General features: G+C 62.0%; 4 protein-coding genes across 4 annotated transcripts in view; 2 read left to right on the plus strand and 2 right to left on the minus strand.

Annotated features, from left to right (window-relative positions):
- Nucleotides 1-3,723, plus strand: part of SULT2B1 (sulfotransferase family 2B member 1) — a 60,471-nt gene extending 56,748 nt beyond the window's left edge. The window contains exons 8-9 of the mRNA XM_040457938.1: nucleotides 1,589-1,769; nucleotides 3,515-3,723. Coding sequence (XP_040313872.1) covers nucleotides 1,589-1,769; nucleotides 3,515-3,696 — 363 coding nt within the window. The 3' untranslated portion in view covers nucleotides 3,697-3,723. The remainder of the gene's footprint in view (nucleotides 1-1,588; nucleotides 1,770-3,514) is intronic.
- Nucleotides 3,724-3,908: 185 nt separating this feature from the next.
- FAM83E (family with sequence similarity 83 member E) lies at nucleotides 3,909-12,462 on the minus strand. Its single transcript, XM_040457598.1, has 5 exons — nucleotides 11,706-12,462; nucleotides 10,352-10,519; nucleotides 9,878-10,002; nucleotides 6,164-6,608; nucleotides 3,909-4,765 (listed from the first exon to the last, which is right to left on the minus strand). The coding sequence occupies exons 1-5, from the start codon at nucleotides 12,177-12,179 to the stop codon at nucleotides 4,490-4,492; spliced, it is 1,488 nt and encodes a 495-aa protein (XP_040313532.1). The 5' UTR covers nucleotides 12,180-12,462; the 3' UTR covers nucleotides 3,909-4,489.
- SPACA4 (sperm acrosome associated 4) lies at nucleotides 7,572-8,329 on the plus strand. The gene has a single exon (XM_040457604.1). The coding sequence runs from the start codon at nucleotides 7,850-7,852 to the stop codon at nucleotides 8,228-8,230; it is 381 nt and encodes a 126-aa protein (XP_040313538.1). The 5' UTR covers nucleotides 7,572-7,849; the 3' UTR covers nucleotides 8,231-8,329.
- Nucleotides 12,463-14,020: 1,558 nt separating the features above from the next.
- RPL18 (ribosomal protein L18) lies at nucleotides 14,021-18,427 on the minus strand. The gene is made up of 7 exons (XM_040457603.1): nucleotides 18,306-18,427; nucleotides 16,856-16,942; nucleotides 16,406-16,513; nucleotides 15,846-15,944; nucleotides 14,745-14,868; nucleotides 14,593-14,662; nucleotides 14,021-14,138 (listed from the first exon to the last, which is right to left on the minus strand). The coding sequence occupies exons 1-7, from the start codon at nucleotides 18,306-18,308 to the stop codon at nucleotides 14,063-14,065; spliced, it is 567 nt and encodes a 188-aa protein (XP_040313537.1). The 5' UTR covers nucleotides 18,309-18,427; the 3' UTR covers nucleotides 14,021-14,062.
- Between the last annotated feature and the right edge of the window lie 21 nt (nucleotides 18,428-18,448).

Here is an 18,448-nt window from a genome sequence, read left to right on the forward strand (position 1 = left end):
AACCACCGGCGTGTCCCAGAAATGCTCACATGTGTGCAGTTCCTCACCCGCCAGGGGCAGCCCAGCCCCCGCTTTGTTTTATTTTGTTCTGTTTTGCTTTGTTTCATCGCGCTTTTTTCTCCAAAGCCAAAAACTGGGCCATGCAGCCTGGCAGAGCTTCTGGGCTGCCCCTGGCGTGTGAGGAACTGCACACATGTGAGCATTTCTGGGACACGCCGGTGGTTCAAGAAGATAAAGGAGATGTAGGGTTGCGAAACCAGGAATGGCCTGGAAAACCCGAGCCGTGGGGCTGGCGGCGCTGACGGGAAGGCTAACTGTCCTGGGCACTAAGTATCAGGGAAGGCGGCGACACAGAGGAGGGAAGCGTGGGCTTCGGGCACGGAAGTCTGAGTTCCTCCCTAGCTGTGTGACCCTGGATGAGTGTCTTCCCTTCTCTGGGCCTCCATTTACTGACCAGGGTAATGACACCTGTCTGCAAGGCTACTGGCGGGCTTGGCACAGATATACGAGAGAGAGAGAGAGAGAGAGAGAGAGAGAGAGAGAGAGAGAGTGAGGGGCAGAGAGAGAGAGAGGGAGACAGAAGTCCCGAAGTGCGCTCTGTGCTGACAGCACAGATGTGGGGCTCAAACCCGTGGACGGTGAGATGGCGACCTGAGCCGACGTCGGACGCTCAACGGACTGAGCCCCCCAGGCGCCCCTCAATCCACGTGGCCTGAACGATCGATCGTTGCCGGGAGGAGGGTGATGTTTGAGCTGTATCTGGGTGGGGAAGTTTGCCTGGGGGAGGAGGGTGCCAGGGGGCATTCTCGGCCACCCCCCCTATCCCCCCTGCCGCCCCCCGCTCCCCCCCCCGCCGCCAAGGCCGCAGGGGGGAAAATGCAGGGAATGGTTAAGTTCTGGAATTAGAGGCCAGGCCAGGCCAGACCACTTCTGTCCTTGAAAGCCAGGCCTGGGGGCCGGGACTCCTGTCCCAGGGCACTGGGGAGCCACAGGGGGGCCGGGAGCAGCTTTGGGTGTGGGCGCCTGGAGGCAGGGAGGCCAGGGAGGAGGCCGAGTCGCGGGTCCACGGGGAGAGGACAAGCCAGGCCCAGTGCAAGGGCGCCGAGAACAGAGGAGGGGATGAGCAGAGGGACACTGACAGGGGTGTGGGGGGAGGGGGAGTAAGAGAGGGGGGAGGCCGGGCTGGGAATCTGGTCCTGTGACCCAGTGAGTGAGGCTGCTCTTCCGGGATGGGCACCCGGGGGGGGGGGGGGCAGGTGCAGATCTGGGGCACAGACAGGCTGACCCCCACTTCTAACCTGAGTGAGGGGTGATTGTGCACCAGCTGCCCAACTGACCTCTGCCCCGGCTCTGCCCCTTCCCTCCCACCCGCGGAACCCTCCGAAATCCCCAGCCTGCGAAAACTCTCGGAAGCCATCGCCCCATCCCTCGGCTTGGTGGTGGGGAAACTGAGGCAAAGCAGCAGAGCCACCCAGACGGCTCTGGGTCGGGGACTCGGACATCCAGATTCTGGGTCTGGTGCTCCTTCCTTGCCTGGGGTCCCCTCCCTCCACCCGGCCTCCCTGACCCCCCTCCCCGGCCCCTGCAGGACCTCCACAGCTCCCTGCAGAACATATGTCAGTTTTTGGGCCGGCCGCTGGGCAAGGAGGCGCTGGACTCCGTCGTGGCACACTCGGCTTTCGGCGCCATGAAGGCCAACGCCATGTCCAACTTCACTCTGCTGCCCCCCAGCCTGCTGGACCAACGCCACGGCGCCTTCCTCCGGAAAGGTGCGGGGGGTCTGGGGTTCCAAGGCTCACCCGGCCACCGCCTGGCTGTGCACCTTGGGGCGGTCATGTCACCTCTCTGGGCCTCGGTTTTCCCAGCTGAAACGTGGGGTCGCTCCGAGCAGCACTGCCTTCCCAAGGTCCCGAGGGACGCCCCCCCAGGGCTTAGCACAGGGCCCGGCATCCAGAGAGCTCCAAACGGTGACAAAATGGCCCTGTCCAAGGCCACAGCCAGGACTGAACCGTCCTGAGGCTATATAGACTCTTAGTGAATCTTTCTTAGTGTTAAGGTTCAGCCCAGAAACATTCTAGCGCTCGGATTACGGGAAGGAGGGGAGGGAGTGTCTTCGTTCCTATTCCTGCTACAAGACCACAAACTGAGCGGCTTAACACAACCCACGTTTATTCCCTTACAGCTCTGGTCAGAAGTCCCAAATCAGTGTCCCTGGGTTAAAAATCAAAAGTGTCAGGGGGACGGGTCCTTCTGGAGGCTCCAGGGGCGAGACTCTGTTCCCTGCCTTTTCCGTTTCCAGCCCCACACGGACTGCTGGGCTCCTCACCCCTCACCGGTCTTCCGATCAGAAGGGTGGCAGTCTTCCAATCCCAGACTCTAAGCCTCCCGCCTCCTTTGCTTTTTCTCCCTATGTTTGTTTGTTTTGAGAGAGACCAAGAGGGAGCAAGCGGGGGAGGGGCAGAGAGAGACAGGGGGAGGGAGAGAGAGAGAGAGAGAGAGAGAGAGAGAGAGAATCCCAAGCAGGCTCCGCACCGTCCATGTGCGAACTCACAAACCATGAGATCGTGTCCTGAGCCCAGATCAAGAGCCGGACACTCAGCCTGACGGAGCCACCCTCCCCCTCCCCCCGGGCGCCCCTCCCCCTCTTCTTATAGGGACCCTTGTGGGTCTGCCTGGATAAACCTCCATCCTTAACCAATGACACCTGCAAAGTCCCTCTTGTTAAGGTCACATATTCATAGGTTCCAAAGACCAGGACGTGGACATGGGGGGAGGGGGATTATTCAGCCTACCACAGGGAGCCCCACCCCCACCCCTCACTAGGGGGCGTCATGTAATTCAAAATACTGCCATCCAAATGACATTGGCCCCAGGTGAGAAGCACGAGGCCGGCCCGGAGGGGGCCCCTGGCGCCCGCCTGGGCCCGTGGAAGGGGCAGAGGTCACGCCCCTCGCCTGCTGGGTCGCCACGAGGGTTGAGGAGGGAAACCGAGGAGGCCAGGGCCACCCTTCCGCGCGTTCCCTGGCACGGGCGTGTGGGCACATCCCCAATGGCAGAGCCATCACGGAGGTAGCGTGGGTGTTGCGGGAGCCCCGGAGTGAGGATGCTCTTTCTCCAGCCAGAGAGGTTAGGGACAGGGAGCCAGGAAATGCTGGAGCGGGAGGGGGAGGTTCTGGGCAGAGCGATTTAAGGGGTCAGGGGGTAAAGCTGGAGGAGGAAGGCAACAGGTCTACTGAAAGGAGAGGCGGGGTGGGGGGGGGGGGAGCCAAGGGAAGGAGGGGGCAAAGCCGGTGCCCAGGGGTCTGGCCAGGTGACTGGAGGCCAGCGTGAGAGGCAGCCACCAGTAGGAGGTAAAAGGGCAAAAACGTGGAGATGAAAAGGGAGCGGGGAGGTGCTCCTGGCCAAGGCCCGGAGGCGGGCAAGAGGGTGCTGGGATGTGGGGCGCGGGGGCTGACCCCGCCGGGCCTCACCTCGCCGCCCCTCCCTCCTCTCGCCGCCCCTCCCTCCCCTCCAGGGGTGTGCGGCGACTGGAAGAACCACTTTACGGTGGCACAGAGCGAAGCCTTCGACCGCGTCTACCGGGAGCAGATGCGGGGGCTGCCCACCTTCCCCTGGGACGACCCCGAGGACGCCAGCCCGGACCCCGATCCCAGCCCCACCCCAGCCCAGGCCTCCGAGCACCCCCCGGACGTGTGACCTTGAGAATAAACGCATCGCTCCTGCCCCGACTCTCGATGCGCTCTGGAGGCGGCGCGCCGGTGGACGGCCGGCAGGGGGCGCGCGAGGGGAGGAGGCCGCCGGGGTGGGGGGACCCCCACGCTGGGCGCCTGGCTCCCCCAGGGAGTCTGAGGGAGGAAGGGCCCAGGACTGGATTCCTGGGTCTGCGGCTAGGCTGTGAAAACGCAAGATTCTGGTATAAAGCAGCTTTATTCTGAGCAGAGGTAAAGGGAGCCCCAACAACTCGCCCCTTGGCACCCAGAAAACAGTCCCAGCGCCCAGGGCCCTGACCGGTCCCCCAGCAGGAGTCCCCACCAATTTCCTGTCCCTCATTATTAAGCCCCACTCCCTGGACTGGATTCTCTCCTCTCCTCTGCTAAGCTCAGTTTACCCACAGCTCCGGAGCCTGATAGATCCACGAGGCTCCCCATCCTGTCCCAGGGACGCCCCACCTTCGCCCCCACGCGACGCCGGCTCGGGGGCCACTCGGCCAGGCCCGTCCTCAGACAAGTTCCGGCCTGGCCGCAATTGGATATGCCCTGTCCCGGGATGCCAGCGGGTCGACACTTTCTGCCCATTTTCTGAAATGCGACACTGGCATCTAGACTGAGCACTGGGCTTGCCCGAGTTCTAGAACAAAGAGGGAAACATCCCTGCCGCTTCCCGGACACCGAGGCCAGAAGCCTTGTCCAAGGCACCACACGGACGGGGGACGGGGGGGGGGCTGGGAGGTGACCGTCGACAGGCCGGTCCAGGGTGGCTTTGGCTCCCGTCAGGGTCGCCCCCTGAGTCCTGCCTGGGCAGCCCAGTCTGGCTGCTGGGTGCCTCGGGGCTCCTGCAGTTTGGAGGTGGCATCCTCACCAAACCTCCTTCTGGTCGGGGACAGATGGCGGAGGCGGCGGGCAGGGAGGACGGGGAGGGGGCCGCCTGAGGGCTGGGACCGGCCCAGAGAACGGGGTTCTGTCTCACCCCAGGGGGCCCCTCCCATGCCCCGCTGCCTCATCAGGGCCTTCGCGGGGGTGTCCTTGGAACCCCAGGATTTCTTGAGCTGTGGAGGGAAAGACAGGGAGGTGAGAGAAGGTGCTGGGGGCCGAGTCCAGGCAAGGGGAGGCGTGTGTGTGCAGGGAGGCCTGGGGGGGGGGGGCCCCGGGAGCCGTGATCCCCCCCTGCAACTCTGCACTTGAGGAGAAACAGGAAGCTGCCAGCAGCCGCCTGGGGGGAGTAAATATTTGCCGAGGGAGGTGATGCTGGGTGAGGGTGGCTCAGGACCGGGTGGAGGCGAGGACCTTGCCCCTGCTGTGCCCATCCCCACCTCTCCCCTGGACCGGAAACGAGGGAGGGAGGGGATTCCTGGGACATTTCTCCCTCCCCCTCCGAAAAGGTCCCCACTGGTTCCCACTTCGCGGATGGGAAAACTGAGCCTGACGGGGGCGCACAGCTCGCGGAGAAACTGTGCCCCAGTTCTGCCGGCATCCACGGCCCCCTCCCCATCCCGGCTCCGCTCTCACCCTCTCGACAGTCCACTTTACAGCTGGGGGCACTGAGGCTCCCCACCCAGGATCCCAGAGAGTTAGTGTAGGCTGTGTTGGAACCCCGGTGTCTAAGCAGCTGGGGAGGGGGGGGTGCCAAGACCCCCTCAGAGCTCCCCAAATCCCCTCCCCAGCAGCCCCATGATGCTCGAATCTGGGAAGCCAGGGGCAGAGCATTTAAAAGCTTCACCCGGGAGGCAACCAGGGCCGAGTTCCAATCTCTCCCTGGTGCCTCGGTTTCCTCACCTGCGAAATGGGCGGGTGCAGAGTTGTAATAATACCGCCCCCCCTCGCCAGAGGGTTGTGGCAGAGGTCCCATCTAGCCACCCCTGGGAAAGCGCCTGGCATGTGGCAAGGTGCCCCCAAAAGATGGTTGCTTGGAACTCTGGGCAAGTTACTTGACCTCTCTGGGCCTCAGCTTACCCCCCTGTAACAATGAACGTGAGAAGACTAGTAGCTCACTGACCTGGGGTGAGGTGAGGCCACGAACTCAGTAAAAATAAATTCCACTTCGCGGATTTACCGGAATGATGACTGTTCTAGTTCATCCGCCCCTCACTGACTCCCTCCTGCCGAACTGAGCATGGGGACCACTGCTGGGCCCATTTGCTAGACGAGAACATGGAGGTTCAGGCAAATTTCTGCCCCGCCCACGGCTCTCACAATTGGCGTGTCGTGCCCGGATTTGCACCCAGGGTGGCTCCCGGGGTCTCTGCCCCGGGCCGCCCAGCGCTCACCCCTGCCTGGCACGCAGTAGGGCCACACGCCTCTGAGGTGGGTGTTACTACAGCTCTGGACCCACCCATTTCACAGATGAGGAAACTGAGGCGCCAGGGAGAGACTGGAACTTGGCCCTGGTTGCCTCCATCCTTTTCCAGCTATCCCTGTTCTCTCTCAGGCCACCCTCCAGGTCTCACCTCGTTGTCACCGTCGCTGGAGCCGGACAGCTGGGACAGGCGGCTCAGGTCCCACAGGGAGTGGCTGGGCCGGGCGGGGGGGCCGCTGGGGGTCCGGGCGCGCTGGACGCTCCTCAGGATGTCGCTCAGCGCCGGCCCTGGGGCGGCCGGGGTCTCCTGCCTGTCCCCGTCAAAGACTCGGCAGGCGGCCAAGCGTTGGGCCAGCGGGCCAGCGGGCGGTGGCGGTGACACGGGGGCCACAGAGCGGCGGCGGGCCACACGGTGGGGGTTGTGGGCCAGCTGCAGCCCCCCCACGATGCTGACGAAGGGGCCCGAGGTGGGCGCGGACGGGAGTGGCCAGGAGGCCGCATACAGTGTCCGGAACTCTCGGCTGAAGGCGGCAGCAATCTCGCCGGTCAACAGGGTCACCAGGCCTCGGTGCAGGCGGGAGTCGCTCCACGTGAAGCTGGGGGGGCACGCAGGGAGGGGTCAGGCTCTCCGTGCAGCCCCGCGGGCCCCGCCCGGACTCCATTACCAGTCCCCACCTGGTCCCAGGGCAGGCTGTGTGACCTCAGGCAAATCCTGCAACCTCTCTGGCCTCGACATCCCCCTCCGTAGAATGGGAACGACTCACGCACCTACCCAGAGGGCTGACGTGACCGCTACGTGAGTTAAGACACTTAAATTTATCTTAAGGGACTCTGCCCCCTCCCCAACCTAGGCTGCATCAGTGCCTCGGTTTCCCCATCCGGAAAGAGATGGGATGTGTTTTCGGACTCCACAAGTCCTGTTGTCGGGCTCGGCTGCTTCCCATATAACGACCGCCATTTGTCAAGCACTTGCTGTGTGGCCGCTCCGTGCCTCTGTCTGCTCGTCTGTCATACGGAGCTCGAATGTAGGGAGACTGGAACGAGGGAACAGGGCGTTGAGCCCCGGGCACGGTGGCCAGCTCTAAAAGCCTGCTGGCTGTGGTCAGCGGTGTCCCCATCGCCCCTGTCGTCACGATGGTGGCGTTTAAAGCATCTGGCTCAGGCCTTGGCGCATAGCAGGTGCTCAGTAAATGCCCTCTTTGGAATCACACGAACCTGGGCTGCAATCCTGGCCCAGGGGACCTTGGACACGTCGCTTTCCCTTCCTGAGCCTTGGTTTGCCCATCTGGAAAGTGGGCTCACTGCGGGCTGTGTCTCGTGCGCCTCAGCGGGCACAGCACCCAGCGCCCAGAGAGCGACGACTCAGCCCCCAGGATGGCGAGCGTGGGTCCGATCGTCCTTACCTTGGCAGGGTGGCAGTGTCCTCCCTCGCTCCCTGGCAGGTCAGGGGGCCGTCCTGCCCTCAGATTGTGACACCCCTCCCCCCACCTGTGACCTCACCCCTGGAGCGGCCAGTGGGAACCCTGAGGGGTCTGTGAGGTCACCCCATTCCGCTGCACAGAGACGCCCGTCAGATCGCGCCTGCTGGCTTGTCTCCGTCCCGGGGATCTTCTGAGACCCAAGCGCTCGAGAGCCGTGGTCACGACGGAGCTCCTGAGACGGACACGGAGTGTTGGGAACCAAGGACACTCCAAGTGCTGACCCCGGGAGGCCAGCCCAGGGGCGAAAGTCGCGGGGGGGGGGGGGGCGGGGAGACGCGGGATCCTCATTCAGTGGTTCCGGGAGGCCCAGGAAGCCCACGGCCTGGCTTGGGCACCGTCACCCCCGCCAGGCCACCATGGTCCCCGGCTGGCTGCTGCTTCTGGCGATGGCTCTGCCCCCGGGTGCCACGGGCGCCAAGGACTGTGTGTTCTGTGAGCTGACCGACTCCACGCAGTGCCCCGGGACCCACATGCGCTGTGGCGAAGACGAGGACTGTTTCACGGGCCAGGGGGTGGCCCCGGGGCTCGGCCTCATCATCAACAAAGGCTGCGTGCAGTCCACTTCCTGCGGCCACGAGGAGCCCGTCACCTACATGGGCGTCACCTACACCCTCACCACCACCTGCTGCTCCGGCCACATGTGTAACAGGGCCCCCGGTCCCGAAAGCGGCCAGCTGGAAGGGGTCACCGCCGCCGGCCTGGCGCTGGGCCTGCTGCTGTTCCCACATTTGCTGTGACCGACCTGAAGGGCAGGGCCTGGGACTGGTCTCCCAGCCTCGCTGCTCCCCGAGCCTCCTCCCTCCCCCTCATTAAATGCCCAGAGGCCCTGGACAACCTCTCGTGGCCCTGGCCTCATCTGTTCTAGGGCCGTCCACCCGGACCCGGGGGCTCGGCAAAGCGTCCTCAGACCTGATTTGGTGGCGGGGAGCCAAGCTCGGTGGGTTTGACTTGTCCCCCTACTGTATTTCATTGGTTCTAAGACGCATCTCTTTTCGCGTTTTGATCAGGATGCTACTTTTCATCGGTGGCACCTTAGAGTCGATGAAATAGGGTTCAAAACAAAACGAAACCAAGAAACCCCGAATAACGACAATAATAAATGACAGCTGATGTTTACGGAAGGCGGCTGATGTGACGTGCCAAGGCACTGTGATCTCGTTGAATCCCCCCAGGCCAAGCCGGGAAGGTAGATTCTTTCCGAAAGGTCCCAGTCTCCACAGTGGCGGGTCCCAGAATGGGTTCCTCGGACGGGCAGCATGGGTAATCAGCGGGAGGAGCTTGCCAGGAATGCTATTTCTCAGGTCCCATCCCAGGCCGGCTGAATGGGGGCGGGGCCCCGAGATCCACATTTTGATTCCGCCGCAGGCAGGCCCCAGATTGAAAACCGCTAGCCTAGGCCAGTGGTCACCGACCGCGCATGTCTGCCCGTCCCCCCCCCCCCCCCCCAGGGGGCACCCGGCAATGTCCGGAGACACTTTGGCTTGTCATAGTAGGGCAGAGTGGGTGCTATGGTCGTCTACTGGGGAGACACCAGACATTCAGTTCAGCCTCCTCCAGGGCCCAAGAAAGTCCCCACGACACAGAGTCATCCGGCTGTCCCGCACGTGAGCACCGTCTCTGTCGAGAAGAAACCCTGCTCCACGGGCCCTAACCACATCATCCCGCTGTGCAGCAGGGGAAACGCAAGCACAGAGAGGTGAAGTCCGTTGCCCAAAGTCACACAGCGAGTAGCTGGTGGAGCTACAGTTTGAACCCAGGCCCTGTGACCCCAGAGTCCCTGCACCCCGCACCCTCCCCGAACCGTGACCTTCGGAGGTAGGTGCTGTGATTATTCACACCTTCCCGATGGGGAAACTGAGGTTCAGAGCCGGGGAGGCACAGAGCTCAGTGTCACCGAGCTAAGAGGTCGAGGAGCCAGGATCCAGGGTCGGGTCAGATCCCAAAGACAGGAAAGAGGAGGGTCACGGACCAGTCTGAGGGCCAGGCCCTTTGCACACGGGCTGTTTTCTTTTCTTTTTTTTTTTTTTTAAATAGATGCTTAGAGGGGCGGAGTCAACTCACTCAGGGCGGAGCTAGGACCCCAAGCCAGGTCCTCCTGGTTTGGAAACCCACACACAAACTGCGGGCCCCGCTTTCCAGATGAGGAGACCCAGGGTTAAAGAGAGGACCCTCCCCCACTAAACCGGCCCCCTGGGCAGGCCTGGCTCCACCCCCAGCTGGTTCTGCCCCCCCCCGCCCCCCCTCCTCTACCAGCAAGGGTGTTTCGACCCATTTCACAGACCAGGAAAGCGAGGCTACGCTGGTCAAAGGGACGCCAGCTGCTCTCTGAGCACACTGGGAGATGGGGACAGGACACCGGGTGGCATCACGAGGGGCAGCCGTACCTGTAGGATCCGGAGATGACCCTCTCGCCGTCCAGCAGCACAAATTTCTCACGCACGTTGCCACTCACCTGCCGTCGCCAGCGGCTCTGGAAACTGCAGCCTCGCACCACCCGGATATCCAGGTTCTGGAACGGAGGGGGCACGCCCCTGCTCAGGCCCACCTCGCACGTCTCCGCTCACCGCACAGGGCCTGGGAGTCTCCTGCTTAGGACTCTGTCCCAGCTTCCCCAGAGTCACCAATATCCGGCCTTGGGGGGGTGGGTCTCTCGGAGGTACCCCTAACTCAGGGGGACCGTGTGGGAAAGCCCGCCCCTGATTCCCCCAATGCCTCGGGCATCAGGTCTCAGCAGACCCTCTCAGCTGGCATCTGCCTCGGTGAGCTAGGACCCTGTGGAAGGATCTGCCCCCGCTGCCCCAGCGCCAGGAGGATGGCGACTTGGTCGCCCCCACCCCCCCCCCCCGCCGGGCTCCTACCTCAGTGGCCCAGGGGTTCACCCCCAGCTGCCGGGCCAGCGTCAGGAAGGCAGGCAGCTGCTGGCGGTCCAGGAGCAGGTAGACAGGCACCCAGCGGCGTGTGGCGGCGTCTAACAGGTCCGAGAGCAGGTCTGGGTCGGTGAAGATGTCCATGACCACGGCCACTAGCTGGGGGGAGGGATGGGGAAAAGGGCTATGGATGGAGCCTGGAGCTCCGGGGACATTTGGGAGTGGGGGGGCGGGGCCCTGGGGGTGAGGTGCTCTGGGGGTGGGAGTTGAAGGGCCTGGCTTCCGCGGGATGTTCAGAGGACTGCGGGAGAGACCCCCCCCCCTCCCAGACCCACACTCCTGCTCATACAGTGCCTACACGTGGATGAGGAAAAGCCTGGCTTTCCTGGAAAACTGTCATCCTAATCACAGCTGCAGTGGTGAATGATGTCCCCTGAGCTGTGACACACTGCATGGTGCGCCCCCCCCCCCCACCCCCCGGTCCAGGGCTCAGTGGGCTGGATGCCCGGGCAGGGCACCTGTGGCCAACTGCACAGCTGGGTCCTTGGGGGTGCCCTGGGTGCCCTGGATACCCAGAGCTCCCCTGGGGACTGGGGTGCTGAGCACCTGGAAATACGTAGCAGTGATGACTCCTGATCACCGGCCAGGACTCCTTGGTCCAAATCCCCGCTCGGCCACTCACCGGTGAAGACACTTAACCTCCCGTGCCTCAGTTTCCCCATCTCCTCACTTGGTTAAAATGCGTCCCAACCTCACAGGACCCTCCTGAGGGTCATTAAATGTTAACCCGCGCAAAGCACTTAAATGTGGGAGCCGACAGGCACAAAGACCAGGCTAGGGGCGCCTGGGTGGTTGAGCCTGTTACTTGGGCTCAGGTCATGACGTCACGGCTCGTGAGTTCGGGCCCCGAATCGGGCTCACTGCTGTCTGCACAGAGCCTGCTTTGGGTCCTCTGTCTCTCTCTCTTTCTCTCTCTCTGCTCCTCCCCTGCTCACTCTCTCTCTCTCTTAAAAATAAAATATATATTAAAAAAAAAAAAAGAGTAGGCTACCTGGGGGGGGCTGCAGGGGGGAATCTGGGGTGGAGGAGGTGACTGAGCCAGGGGGTTATAGTTAAGTCCCAAGAGTCGTGGATGCCTAGGGGTACCCAGGAGAGAGGGTGAGGAGGAGGTCTGAGGGATACGGACACCTGAGTCATCAGGGCGGAGCCATGTGGACCCACAAGTCCCAGGAGGGCATGGCCAAGATGCCATGGGCCCTAGGGGACGTGCACTCCCAGGGGCGGGAGCTGGCGTGTGAGGATGCGCGGGTCTGGGGAGTGGACACCGGGCCCCCCGAACCCCCACCTTGCGGGCGGCCTGGATTTCCTGGCGCACCAGCTCCTTGAGGGGCGGGTGGCCCTCGTCGGGTGGCTGGGTGAACAGCTGCACCCGGGTGATCCCCTTCCAGGCCGGGTCCTCCGGCCAGCCCAGCCGCAGCGTGGGCACCAGCTCCTCTGACCGTCCAGGCCAGTAGGTCAGGCTGCCTGAGTCCCCATCGGTGGCGGCGGCTCCCTCTGCCGCCCTGTCGGGCCGCTGCTTGGACGCTGTCCAGTCTTCGGCCGCCGCCGCCAGACTCCGCAGCTCTTCCCCGCTCAGGAAGGGCCGCAGCCCCTCTCGCTGCACGCAGGCCTCGAACGCCGCCGCGCCCTTGCTCAGCAGGGCCTCGAGCGCCAGCCGCTGGCCCTCGGAATACAGGAAGCCGGGGCTGGCCTCGGTCAAGGGCGGCCCCCCGGCCTCCGACTCCGCTCCTTCCAGCGCTGCCAGCTGGGAGGCTGACATGGGGCTGCTGGGGCGGGACGGCCGTGAGGCTGGGAGGTGGAGGGTTTGGCCGTCTCTGGGGCACTGACCATCTGGGGGTCTCCTGCCAGGCAGATTCTACGCGGCCACGGGACCCCTCAACTCCTCCTCTATGCTCCGCCCCGCAACAACTCCCGGCCTGCTGGCCACGCGATGCCCCAAATGACCGGTCTGCTGGTTCAGTCTTGGTCAGGCTGATGGCCCACCTGTCCTGGCCGGAGAGCCGGCCGACTGCCCCACCATCTCCAGGCGACAGGCCGCCTGCCTGTCTCCTACCACCCAAATGTCCCCAACTAAAGGCAGAGCGGGCTGCCTATGTGTCCCTGACCAATAGCGCGTCGAACTGACGCTCTCCTTTGGATTATCTGGCAGGCATCGATTGCTTCCAACAATGTCCGTATCTGACCACCCGGCCGTGTCCCGCAGAATCTGTTTTTCCTGACAACTCGCGGCTGGCTCAGCGGCTCTCACAGCCGGATCATTCCACGCACCTCCCCTTTGGACCTGCTCGCTCAAGCTTGGGAAGAATGGGCTCCAGCCCGAAGTCTGGGCATCCCTCTTACCCAGCCAGGGAACGAGACCGGTCTCCGTGGACTGGGGACCCTGCTCCTGGGGTTTCACACCCACTCGGGCTGCCACAGCGGAGGGGCTCACCAGGAGGTTTCATCACCATGGAACCGGCCCATCTGGATGGAGGGCCTGACCCACCACCGTTCCTTGGATTGGCTGCCCCTGCGGGCCTGTCTCCCAGCCGGAGTGCTCTCGGGCTGCCCTCTGATCTCTGCTGATCCCTGGCCGAGCTGCCCTGCCGGGGTTTCTACCCGAATCCTGCTATCTCCTGCTAGCTAACCACTTATTCCTGGCCAAGGACCACTCTGTCTCCTGTCCTGTCTCCCTCTCATGCTGTTCCTTTGAGGCTCCTGACCCAACCTTTGGGCTGTGGACCCCTGATCCCTGCAAACCAGCGGCCCCTCCTTCCAATCACGGCACCCAGGCGGCTTCCCTCCTCCAGACCACAGCGACCAGGCCTACAAAGATAAAGAGGAATAAAACCAGGACTCCCTCTCGCCCATCCAGAGCTCCCCCCATGTGTCCGGACCCCCATCCCCTTTCCCTCCTTGCCTTGCCTTTTCGGAGGTCAGAACAGGGGTCTGGAGACCTCCTGCCTCTATTTCTGCCGTCCTTCCGGCTGTCTCGCCTCATTCATCAGGTTTTAGCCTGGGATCCGGGGAACCCAGCCCCTTGTGTAAACACAGAGGAGGGCCCGATGCAGGTCCCTGCGGAAGGCCGAGCGCGGGTACGGGAAGGCCCCAGCCCAGGGAACACACTCACCAGGTCACTGGCCCAGGGCCCAGGGGCCCGCCAGACCCCAGCTGACTCAAGCTTCGGTTAAAGGGGAGCAACTCACCTGTTCCCACGTACCCCTCCCCCACCGCGATCCCGCCCCCTCAGCACTTCCGCGTCCACACCCTGCCCACCAGGCCGAGCCTGGGAGGAGCTCAGGTTTAGAGGGGCGGGTGCGGTTAATCCGGGGGAGGGAACAGGTGCGGAAACACCTGTCACCGGGCTCACTGAGGGGGCGGGACTTTGGCCGTGGGGGGCCCTCAAGGGTCCAACGGTGCAAGATCCAGACAAGCACGCACCGGAGCCTCCAGAGGGCGCCTGCGGGTAGAGCTAGACTCCGCCCCCGAGGCAAGGGCTCCTCCGCCATTGGTGTCCACGGAGAGGGGCGCGCATCCTACTCCCAGACTCCAATTCGATCCGATCCCCTCCCGTGTCCCGCCCCCCCGTCCCTCATCCCTGGAATAACACACAAGAGAACGTCAACAGTCCAAATCTTTTTAATAACAAGGCAGGGTCTGGGGTTAGTTTTTGTAGCCTCGGCTGGCCCTGCGGCCTCTGGCGCGCTCGAACTTCCGGCCCTTGGATCGCACGTAGGGTCTGCGGGAGGGAGAAGAGGGTGAGACCGTGCCCACACAGGAGTGGCCGGCCCCAATGGGCCACGGACAGCTACAGAGCAGCACCGGACCCGGGCCGGACAGGGGAGGGGGGGGGGGGGGGGAGGGGGAAGGACCGGGGAAAGCCGGGAGTGCAGTTAGCATCAGGCACCCAGGAAGGGTTCATCTGAGCTGCCCCAAGGGCAGGGTAAGACGCAGGCTCCGTGAGGGAGGTGCAGACTCAGGCCCTGCAGGGCCTCAACAGGAGCAACTGTAAGCCAAGTCTTGAGGAAGAAGCAGTAAGACCAGGTTGGGGGGGGGGGGGGGCCTCTACGGAGGCCTGACGCTGGGTTGGTGTGAGAAACAGAAGGGGCTGGAAGCGGGGCAAGGCCCCCAGACCCACCGGGCGGGGTCCAGGGAAAAAGTCAGGGCCGGATGGCAAGGCTGGGTATACTCACTTGGTGTGGCTGTGTGGGGTCCCTGGGGCCTTGCCGAAATGCCTGTACACCTCTCGGCCCTTGCGCGGACCTGGGGAGAGGAAGGGAAGGACTGGATCAGGCAGGGACCCGGCGCCCAGAAGTAGCCACGGGAGCCACTAAACCCCACTCACCAGAGAGCAAGACGGTGCCACAGCCCTTGGGGGAGTCCAGGGCCAGCTGGTCGAAGGTGAGGATCTTGCCTCCAGCTTTGAGGATGCGGCTCCGGGCACGGCTGCTCACACGCAGTGCGCACACCTGGGGGACACACAGGACAGGAGCGGTCAGACCCCTCACACGGCCACCCACGGCTGCTGGGACTTCCTCTCCACGGCCCTGGCCCAGCAGTCACCCCACTGCTTGTGGCGCCTGCTAATACCATTAGAGTGAGCTTCCTGAGTTGACAACAGCTATTCTTACCATTTTAAAAAATGTTTATTTAGGGGCGCCTGGGTGGCGCAGTCGGTTAGGCGTCCGACTTCAGCCAGGTCACGATCTCGCGGTCCGTGAGTTCGAGCCCCGCGTCGGGCTCTGGGCTGATGGCTCAGAGCCTGGAGCCTGTTTCTGATTCTGTGTCTCCCTCTCTCTCTGCCCCTCCCCCGTTCATGCTCTGTCTCTCTCTGTCCCAAAAATAAATAAACGTTGAAAAAAAAATTTAAAAAAAAAAAAAAAAGTTTATTTATATTGAGAGAGAATGTTCACGTGCAGGGGAGGAGCAGAGAGAGAGAGAGAGAAAGAGAGAATCCCAGGCAGGCTCCACCCTGCCAGCACACAGCTCAATGCGGAGCTTGATCCCATAAACCGTTAGATCATGACCTGAGCCGAAATCAAGAGTTGGGACACTTGACCTACTCAGCCACCCAGGCGCCTCTGAGGCCAATTTGTTTCTAAAATTGCCTTTAACAATGCAACACCCTCAAGTTACTACGGATAAGGAAACGGGGGTAAAAAAGACCCCAGACGTTGTCCACAAGCCACAAACTGCCAGAGAAATCTAGATCGGAAGCCAGGCTACAGGACTTGAGAACCAGCACTGCCAACAGGGACCCAGAAGGGATGTGCCCAGGGACACCCACCATCGAGAACGCCAAGATCATCCCCCTTCAATCCTAAAAGCTGCTCAAACGGGTAGGTGTGACGCCTGCCTCACACAGAGCAGACCTGAGACAGGTCATCCAGGCCCCGGAGTCTGCTCTCGCCCCCCCACCATGCCCGGGAGCGCCCTCCTCACCCACCTTCAGTTTGGGCACCTCCTGGACCCGCACGTCATCGGTTATCGTCCCGACAACCACGGCGGTTTTGTTTTCCCGGCCAGGCAGCTTCATCTTCCGGATCTTTGGAGGAGGAGAAATGCACGTCAAGGAAGTTCCTTCTGGTGTCTAAACCCCATCCCACTGCTCCAGGCGCCCCCAAGGGCACAAGAGACACGTGTGCCCTGACGGGGCTAAACCCACCCGCGCCCCACCTCCCAACTAGCTCCCCGCTGGTCTAGCCTGGGAAAAGCACCAGACACGACGCGCAAGCAGACTGTTCAACAGATCGCTCCTGACACTTAAGGACTGCGTCACGGGACCTGAAACCACACGAACCCACTATAACTGCCCCTGCTTTACAAGAAAACAAGCCCGAACCACTCAAGTACCCACCGCTGTTCAGCCTCAAGGGTCAGAGCTCTGTGCCCACTGCTGGGTGAAGTAAACCAGCCGATGGCCAGGCTCCAGGCCTGGCCCCCCCCCCGCCCACCCAGAGCCCAGCTCTAGACAGGATCCAGTCGCTCCTTGAGTCAGCCGCTCACCATCCGGGAAAGGGACAGAGGTGGCCGGTTGGTGCGACTCATGAACAACCTCTTTAACACAACTTGGTTAAAGGTAGAGTTGGTCCGTCTGGCCAGAAACCGGTACAGCTGGAGGAAAGAGAAAAGGAAGGATGAGAACCGAGGGCAGCCCACACCCCTCCCTCCCAACCTTCCAGCAAAAGGCGAAAGAAATGATGTTTGGGCTAGCAAGGTTTTTATGGCTTTCCCCCATCCCACTGGGCCCCAAGGAGACCCTCCAAGCCCCCTCCCCAACCCCCAGATATAGACAGCCTAGACGCTGAGAACACTGAACCTTCCGGAACCCCGGGCAAAACCAGTTACGAGCTTGCCAAGCAGACCCCTGAAGGAGCCTGGGGACCAATACTAGAATGTTCTAGAAGTCACAATTCTGGGGTGGTGCTGCCTAAGGGTCTCAGGCCTCAAACTCACCTTGACCAACAGTCTCAGGTAGATGTCCTGGCTCTTGGGTTCCTTGCGCCGAACCTTTCGGTCCTTGTTGTGGCGGATGTCGACTCCCTGCAGAGTTAATAAAGCAGAGATTACGGACCCAACTCTGATCTGGCAGATTATTCGCCCGCAAAAATGAGTTGATTACTCATCTCCGAGGAAGAGCAAGGACCCCAGTCTCTGAAGAGACAACAAATCCCCGGTCCACCCCTAGGTGACATGCGGAGAGTCACTTACAATCTTCTGGGCCTCAAATGACCCCTATGAAAAGCTTTCACACAGCAGTCACACCAACTCAAAAAAAGATTTTTTAAATTCTTTAAAATCTATTTTTTGACGACAGAAGCCAAGGGCAGACTCTACCTAACAACGCAGCGGAGAATCTTTATTTGGAACTCACTCAACCAATACGAGAACCTTTCCCGCACTTACCTCCCCGAACCCCACAACCTTAGGAGGGAGTTTCCCACTTTTACGGAGAAAACCAAAGAAGCCACCGTTTCCACTACACCGTACCCCAACTTCTGCCCCGAGATTTTTTTTTTTAATGTTTATTTATTTTTGAGACAGAGAGAGACAGAGCATGAACAGGGGAGGAGCAGAGAGAGAGACAGACACAGAATCGGAACCAGGCTCCAGGCTCTGGGCCCGAACTCACGGACCGTGAGATGGTGACCTGAGCTGAAGTCGGACGCTTAACCGACTGAGCCACCCAGGCGCCCCGATTTTTTTTTTTTTTTTAATAGACCAAATTAGGAATTGCAAAGAACTACTTGGTTATCCGTAGCTCCCTTTTCTCCAACATTTAAGGTATGCAATCATCTACGATGCGTTCTTCGGACAAACTCTTCCAAACTCACATCGGTCACACAGGATTACTGTGTCCCCAACAAACAGACCGACAAATGGGGGTACGGAAAGGGAAGGCAAGATCACGGGGCGGACAAGGAGCTGAGACTTCAGCGGTTTGCCTGGCCACGAAACCCAGGCATTGGACGGTCAGAGACACCCTCCCCTCCAAACCTCCCGCCCCAGGACCCAACGTGCCAGGCCAGGAGGGATGACAGGTCCAGGTAGAGGCAGCAGAGACAAGAGATTAAGAACGGACGTGGGACCAGCGCCTGGGTCGGAACCCTGGCTCTGCCACTTCCTGGCAGGGTGATCTCGGTCACGTCACTTAACCTCCTTGTGTTTCAATACGGCCATCTACTTAATTGTACGTATAGTAACAAAAGGGCAAGGGAGGGGGCCGGAGGCTGAGATGACCGACCTATCCCTGGTCTCCGAGCCTCCCCAGTAGTTCCCCCACCGCGGCGGTCGCCCCCTCCGAGCTCCCCTGGCATCCCTGCTCCCCTCCGGCATTCCCCCAGCCCCAGTCCGAGACGGATGGCGGCGGATAGTCGGGGCCCCCAGCTCTCCAAAGCACGCTCACCATGATGGCGCCTCCTGCTCAACCAGGTCCGGAAAGAGAGAACAGCGCCGGGGTGGGCGGGGAAAGCCTTCAGCGAGTGGCGCCTACGTGACGTCACACGGGCACGACGCGGCGCGGCACTCGAGCCGAGCCCCTTCACGGCG

Source organism: Herpailurus yagouaroundi, unplaced genomic scaffold, assembly GCF_014898765.1.
Source record: "Herpailurus yagouaroundi ecotype Mexico unplaced genomic scaffold, PumYag 220, whole genome shotgun sequence".
Lineage (NCBI taxonomy): Eukaryota > Metazoa > Chordata > Mammalia > Carnivora > Felidae > Herpailurus > Herpailurus yagouaroundi.

Bases quoted from the DNA above. Each gene is read 5' to 3' on its own strand.
- RPL18 (XM_040457603.1), bottom strand. The intron at 14,869-15,845 runs GTGGGTGAGGAG...TGTGTCCCCCAG, and splicing joins AGGAGGTGCCCAAACTGAAG to GTGTGCGCACTGCGTGTGAG. The intron at 14,139-14,592 runs GTGAGTATACCC...TCCCTCCCGCAG, and splicing joins ACCCCACACAGCCACACCAA to ACCCTACGTGCGATCCAAGG.
- FAM83E (XM_040457598.1), bottom strand. From the start codon at position 12,179: ATGTCAGCCTCCCAGCTGGCAGCGCTGGAAGGAGCGGAGTCGGAGGCC. The intron at 10,003-10,351 runs GTAGGAGCCCGG...CCTCCGTTCCAG, and splicing joins TGAACCCCTGGGCCACTGAG to AACCTGGATATCCGGGTGGT. The intron at 4,766-6,163 runs GTGAGACCTGGA...TTCCCTCCACAG, and splicing joins CCAGCGACGGTGACAACGAG to CTCAAGAAATCCTGGGGTTC.
- SPACA4 (XM_040457604.1), top strand. From the start codon at position 7,850: ATGGTCCCCGGCTGGCTGCTGCTTCTGGCGATGGCTCTGCCCCCGGGT.